The sequence below is a fragment of the Pyxicephalus adspersus genome, chromosome 12 (assembly GCF_032062135.1).
Source record: "Pyxicephalus adspersus chromosome 12, UCB_Pads_2.0, whole genome shotgun sequence".
NCBI lineage: Eukaryota > Metazoa > Chordata > Amphibia > Anura > Pyxicephalidae > Pyxicephalus > Pyxicephalus adspersus.
The window spans coordinates 186,080-192,672 of record NC_092869.1 but is presented as its reverse complement, the minus strand read 5'-3'; the positions used below and the strand labels follow the sequence as shown (position 1 = coordinate 192,672).

General features: G+C 56.3%; 1 protein-coding gene across 5 annotated transcripts in view; it reads right to left on the bottom strand.

Moving 5' to 3' along the window:
- Nucleotides 1–6: 6 nt before the first annotated feature.
- The window catches only part of LOC140342269 (GON-4-like protein), a 34,496-nt gene continuing 27,909 nt past the window's right edge, over nucleotides 7–6,593 (bottom strand). For all 5 annotated transcript variants that reach the window (XM_072428395.1, XM_072428399.1, XM_072428396.1 and 2 more), the window contains exons 22-34: nucleotides 6,381–6,497; nucleotides 4,813–6,252; nucleotides 3,443–3,683; nucleotides 3,168–3,349; nucleotides 2,311–2,508; nucleotides 2,003–2,146; nucleotides 1,785–1,928; nucleotides 1,328–1,432; nucleotides 1,137–1,250; nucleotides 996–1,053; nucleotides 516–915; nucleotides 329–431; nucleotides 7–171 (exon numbers count right to left, since the gene is read on the bottom strand). In XM_072428395.1, the coding sequence (XP_072284496.1) occupies nucleotides 64–171; nucleotides 329–431; nucleotides 516–915; nucleotides 996–1,053; nucleotides 1,137–1,250; nucleotides 1,328–1,432; nucleotides 1,785–1,928; nucleotides 2,003–2,146; nucleotides 2,311–2,508; nucleotides 3,168–3,349; nucleotides 3,443–3,683; nucleotides 4,813–6,252; nucleotides 6,381–6,497 (3,354 nt within the window). In that variant the 3' untranslated portion in view covers nucleotides 7–63. The remainder of the gene's footprint in view (nucleotides 172–328; nucleotides 432–515; nucleotides 916–995; nucleotides 1,054–1,136; nucleotides 1,251–1,327; nucleotides 1,433–1,784; nucleotides 1,929–2,002; nucleotides 2,147–2,310; nucleotides 2,509–3,167; nucleotides 3,350–3,442; nucleotides 3,684–4,812; nucleotides 6,253–6,380; nucleotides 6,498–6,593) is intronic.

Below are 6,593 nucleotides of genomic sequence, written 5' to 3'. Positions count from 1 at the left end.
CTCCTAATCCTCATCGCTCACCGCAGCGTCCTCCTAATCCTCATCGCTCACCGCAGCGTCCTCCTAATCCTCATCGCTCACCGCAGCGTCCTCCTCATCTTCCTCTTCATCAGAACTGGTGACACAGCCGGTCTGGAAAAGATTGATGAGTTCCCGGAATCGCTGAGCCACCTGGGGGAGGGGAAGATCAATGAAACTCGGCAGACAAATCAGAGGGGCGGTCCTCTGGGGGTCCATACAGGGACCCAATGCGTGAGCTGTAGGGGCCACCTAATGTTTATCAATGAACGCAGCACCCAATAGGTGGCCCCTCAGAATGGATCCTCACCTCGGAGGGGCTTTTATTGGCCAGCTGGGCAGCGATGGCACTGAACGTCTCCTCGTGGGCTCCTCGCTCCTGGCACATGGTGAGGATGACCCGATCAGCTTCCCTGCATAGAGATGAAAGTGGTTGTGAGTTGTTGCTATGGGTTACCGCAGCTCAGACATCGATCAGCCAATTAGAAAGCACGCACCTGGTCCATACAACGACCTTCTCTCCGCTGGAGCTGAGCCGGATATTCTTGGCACACATGGGCAGCGTGGGCTCCTCGGTCGGCTGGGGGGCAGAATTGTCAATGCTGGGGGGCTGCGTTTCAGTCAGGGAGGTGCAGGGCGTTGCACCCGCTACTGGAGTCCGGGGATTTGCCACCATAGTTGGGGTGCAGGGACCAGGATGGGACTGCGGGGAGCACAGACTTTCCTTTTCCGGCAGCATGGAAGACAAATCTTTTGTGGCATCTGGTCTGCGTGGCCCTCGCCCTCTGTCCCTCGGCCTTTGTTTGCCCCGGCTATGGAGCGTGGATCGGGATCTGTGGGTGGGGCCTGCGGTCATCTGCTCCTCCACGGAGCTCCTCAGCAGAGATCTACCATCACCTAGAATAGGGAGCACAGTGATTGGGCCAAACATGGGAGGAGCCACCAACCTGGGGGCGGGGAATGTGGCACGCACTTACCTGCCGAGTTCTGACGAAACGCCGAATCTGCCGCCCTCTGGGACCGATTGTCACAGGCCTGAGCATGGAACACACAACTGTTACCGTGGCAACACACACACGCAACATACAACACGCTACACACAATGGCGGCTGACAAACCTTACTACTGCACTGGCTGCACAGCCTCCTCTTACAACGTTTCAGCCTCTGTTCTGCCCCGCCATCATGACAAGGACACGGACAATCCTTCCCTCCTTCCAGCCAATCGGCATCCTGCAAATACAAATCCACCAATCAGTGTGAGGGACCCCAATGTCCAACCCGGGAGCAGACAAAGCCGGTCCCCTCACCTGGGTGGCCTCCTTCCTCCTCTTACTTCTCTGTGCTGGAGGAACTTTGCTGGACTCCTCTTCCTCCTCCACCTCCGGTAACGTCACTTCCTCAAATCCATCAAACTGCGGAGAACATTCATCAATCACACTGCGAACCTGGAATATGGGGGAGGGGCGCAGGACAGGCCGTGGTACCACTCGGGGGAGGGGCGCAGGACAGGCCCTGGTACCACTCGGGGGAGGGGCGCAGGACAGGCCGTGGTACCACTCGGGGGAGGGGCGCAGGACAGGCTGTGGTACCACTCGGGGGAGGGGTTTGGACTACAACTTGATCATATCCACCAATCAGTGTCCGACTTTATTCTCCAGAGGAAGATATTATATATAACCCCGCCCCCCCCCACAATTCTCCAACTATTGGCCAATGACGAGGTCCCTCATACTCCCCACCCCCGCAGCTCCATCATAAACTTACTTTGTATTCTTTGTCCTCCGTCCAGCTCATAACCTCGAAATCCTCCATGCGGCTGGCGGGAGGGCGGAGCTGGTCGAAGAAAAGTGAGAACTCCTCCTGGAGGTGATGGTGGCCCTTCAGCAGGTGACACATCTGAGTTTTCAGCTGGAGGGAGATAGGAGGTAAAGAAGTTGCAGCAGCAGGAAAGAGACCACACGTGAAATATTCCTGGCACCAACCTTTCCAATCTCCTGCAGGGGGCACTCTGCACAACTCTGCAGCAGTTTGATGATTTTCTGGTGATGAGCGGGGTTCTCTTTAAAGCAAATCTCTAATTGGCGCAGAAATCGGCGACTCTTCTCAAACGCCTGCTGTTCCTCAAACTGAAAATGGAAAAATCGGAGGTCACTGCAAGTAAAGGGGACCCAATGTGGGCCCCCAGCCCAGGGGGTATTGCCTGGGTACACTATACATTAGGGATTGGGGGATATAATTGTGTAGGGGCCCGTCTATAGGTACCCCGCGCCTTGGATGCCCCATCACTCACCAGACCGCATTCCAGCGCTTGTTCCGGAAGCAGAAATGCAGCAAAGTCCTTTAGAAGCTGCGGCCAATCCTGAAGGAGCTGCTGAAGATTCTCATACAGATCCACGGCCGTCCTCTTACCGCTGCCGCTCTCAAACTGATAGATAATATTCAGGAACTGTTCATAGGTACCCGGGACCGAGTGCAGGGCCTCCCGAACCTGAAACACACAGCAGCTCATAAACTACAATGTCACCAGCAAAGGGGCCCTACAACAGCTGATTGGGAGCCCATAGGCAGCACAGAGGTCTCCCCCCAGTTCACCGGGTTTCTGTACGAGGGGGGGGGGGGCTCTCCCCGGGGTCCCCGGCTCTGGATATGGGGGTCTCGCCCCGGGGTCCCCGACTCTGTATGATGGGGGCCTCGCCCCGGGGTCCCCGACTCTGTATGAGGGGGGCCTCGCCCCGGGGTCCCCGACTCTGTATGAGGGGGGTCTCGCCCCGGGGTCCCCGGCTCTGTATGAGGGGGGTCTCGCCCCGGGGTCCCCGGCTCTGTATGAGGGGGGTCTCGCCCCGGGGTCCCCGGCTCTGGATATGGGGGTCTCACCACGGGGTCCCCGGCTCTGGATATGGGGGTCTCGCCCCGGGGTCCCCGACTCTGTATGAGGGGTCTCTCCCCGGGGTCCCCGACTCTGTATGAGGGGTCTCTCCCCGGGGTCCCTGACTCTGTATGAGGGGTCTCTCCCCGGGGTCCCCGACTCTGTATGAGGGGTCTCTCCCCAGGGTCCCCGACTCTGTATGAGGGGTCTCTCCCCAGGGTCCCTGACTCTGTATGAGGGGTCTCTCCCCAGTGCTCTGAGTCCTGTACGAGGGGTCTAACCCGGCTGAGGTAGGAGCGGGCATACGCCATGTCCTTCTGCTCTCTTAGAGGATCTTTTGACAGGATCTTATCATCGTAGAGTAGGAGCAGTTTGGAGGCATCCTTGCTGGCTCGTGTGCGCCCTCTTCTGGTACGGACACGATGGGCATTGGGGCCCTTGGTCCCGGTACGTCTCTTTTCTCCTAGAAAAACATGGCAACATGAAAGCACAAACCCAGATAGAACTCTTTTTACCCCATTACCCCCCTATATTATGGCCTCGTATATAGCCTTACCCGCAGGAGTGGATGTGGCCTCCACAGGGGCTGGAGAAGGGACCTGAAGGTGAGAGGGGTCCAGCTTTTCACCCTCCTCGCCAGTTTCATCCATTATTCCCTCAGATTTGTGCAATGATCCCTCTGCAGCATCCTCCTCTTCCTCCTCCTCTGTGTTCTCCTCCTGAGAGTTCTCCTCCGAGTCCACCTCCTGGCTAAGGCGCCGCTCCGAGGCCAACCAAGTCAGCTTCTCCATCGTCTCCTGACAACCCAAAGCAACAAATTACAGCCCGGGTACACGGAACCCTCCTCCCCCTCGCACCCTACCGGGTACACTGGGCCCTCCCTTCCCTTCCCTCCCCCCCAACCCTACCGGGTACACAGCGCCCTCCCTCCTCCTCCCCCCACCCTACCGGGTACACTGCACAGTGCNCCCCCCACCCTACCGGGTACACAGCGCCCTCCCTCCTCCTCCCCCCACCCTACCGGGTACACTGGGCCCTCCCTTCCCTTCCCTACCGGGTACACGGCGCCCTCCCTCCTCCTCCCCCCACCCTACCGGGTACACAGCACAGTGCAATCCTGCCCCATCCAACCACACAGCACTGTGCACCCCACGGCTCCCAACACATGTACTACCCTGTTTCCCCGATGATAAGACACTGTCTTATTTTTTTTGGAAGGCCAAAATATGCTCTAGGGCTTATTTTCAGGGGGATGCCTTCTTTACCCATGAAGAAGACTACAGTACACAGTTATTGTTCATGTGCCATTCCTGTCCACTTCTGATCAATCTGTGCCAATCATTGTCCCCTTCTACTGTAATCAATAATATACTGTACCATTTAATGTCCCATTCTAAAGCTTATATACAGTAAGTGGTATTGCTCACAGCAAAAGAAACCTGTCTGTGTCTGACTTTTGGATGTTCTGGCCGTGAACAAACTCCTGCAGTCTCCGTTAGGGAGGGATGAGGGAAGCTGTGTTTGCGTGGGCGGAGTCACTTCAGTCCTGTCACTTCCTCTTCATGACGAGGCGTGGCACGCAGCCATGGAGGCAGACGGAGGAACCACACGGAGTCACCCACCATACCACCCGATTCGGGTAAGCGCAGGTATCGGTGGGTGGCTTATTTGGGGGGGGGCTTTATTTTACATTTTTCTCTAAACAGGGGGGGGCTGTCTTATTTGATGGCCCTGCCTTATCATCGGGGAAACACGGTATGTCACGATTCCTCTCCATACACACGCCACGGCTCTCGACACGTGTACTATGACACGATTCCTCTCCATACACACGCCACGGCTCCCGACACGTGTACTATGACACGATTCCTCTCCATCCACGGCTCCCGACACGTGTACTATGACACGATTCTGTTCCAGTTGTACCTGAAGCTCTGGAACAGACAGAACCGACTCCTCAGATGACATCTCATCCTCATCCTGGGTCAGATCATCAAAATCTTCCTCCTCCTCCTCCTCAGCACCATCTTTCTCATTACTCAGTCCACTGGCAGAATCTCTGGGGGCCCCGGTGGGACTGCTCACCTCTTCGTCCCCAATGGTGGAAGATGTGTTTTTTGGGGAGTCTGTGGCCCCTCCACTTGCCTGTTTCTGTGGCTCATCTTCAGGTTCTTCCTGCTTTGGGTCTATTGGTTCTCTCTGAGAACCCTCCAAATTCTGCCCCAGTCTCCCCATATGCCCTGCAGTGTGCGGCTGTACTGAACCGGCAGCGTTACACGCCAGCGCCGTACCCGATCCACTCCCAGTGTTGGTGTTACTCTCATGATTTGAAGTCACATGACCTGTGACATCAGAGCGCTCCGTTTCTTTAGCAGGTTTGTTCTCGGACGGCTCTTCAACACCGTCCGAAGGTCGGCCATCTTGGTTCAGCGTCCCATCGGGGCCCCCTTCACCCTCGCAGGGTGGGTTGTCCTCGTCCTTCACATGAACAGTGACATAGTCACATTCACCATCCTCGTCCTTTATTTGAACAGTGACATATTCACATTCATCCGCCTCGTCCTTCACAGAATCCTCTAATTTAGGGCTGCTGCGGCCTCCTTCCACCTCGGGGGCCACAGATGTCGTTTTGGGGACCAGCTGGAAGGGGGTGGATAGACTGGGTTGGCGGAGGGGCATGTGGGTAGGATTTAATAGCACCGTGGTTACTGGAACACCAGTAGTGCCACTGATTGGCTGGAGGACACCGCATGGGGCACCTAAATTTACTAATTTCAGAGCTCCCCCAGGAACAGCGAAGAGGAGGGGGGAGGAGGGCAGCAGGGGAGCCGCCTTGATGCCCACAGTACGTGGCACAGTCTTTATTTTAGGAATGCCACCCAGCAAGGACTTTCTGATTCGCGGGTTACATGTCGCTGGCATTATCATTCTGCTCTGAGTTATGGAGATGTGAGTGGCGGCCGAGGGGGGGCCACACACTGGAGCCGTCTTCTTATTGGATAACGCAGGGGAACAAATCTCAGGCCCTTTATGGCCAATCGGCACCCCAACCGGCTGAATATTGACGATTCCATGTACGGGTACAGCGGGCTGCACGAGAGGCGGCACCTGGCCCATGATTCTGATGGGGACGGCCTGGGGGGCAGCAGGTTTGGCTGGCAGTTTTGGGGTGACGCTGGCACAAGGACGGATCAAGAGAGGTTTTAGTACAGACGACTTCTTCTGGCGCCACAATCTGCGATAGAAACGTCTGGGGAGGGGCTTGAGGGTCAGCGTCACAGCGGGGGGGAGGAGCAGAGGGTATCGGCCCGATTTTGGGTTTTTCTCCAACCTTGACATATGGGCTTCAATGCTGCTCAGACTGGCCTGTGAGGGGAAGATACCATTACAGCATGTACCAAGGGAAATCTGCCCTCCCCTCCAAGAAATCTGCCCTCCCCTCCAAGAAACCTGCCCCCCCCCCCGAACACTGGGGTGTTTTCCACACATCACACCTTTATCCAGAATGGCATTCTGTGCTTCTCTCTCTCCACTGGGGGGCGTATATCATGAGGGGGGACATCCTCACAGCATCTGCTCAGTGGGGGTAACATCTTCATATTCTTGTAATACTGCCAGGAAATAAAATACAAAACAATAAGGAGAGCTGGCCAAGGATGAGGGAACCCACAGAGCACTGCACCCCAAATTTATAAATCTTACATCCC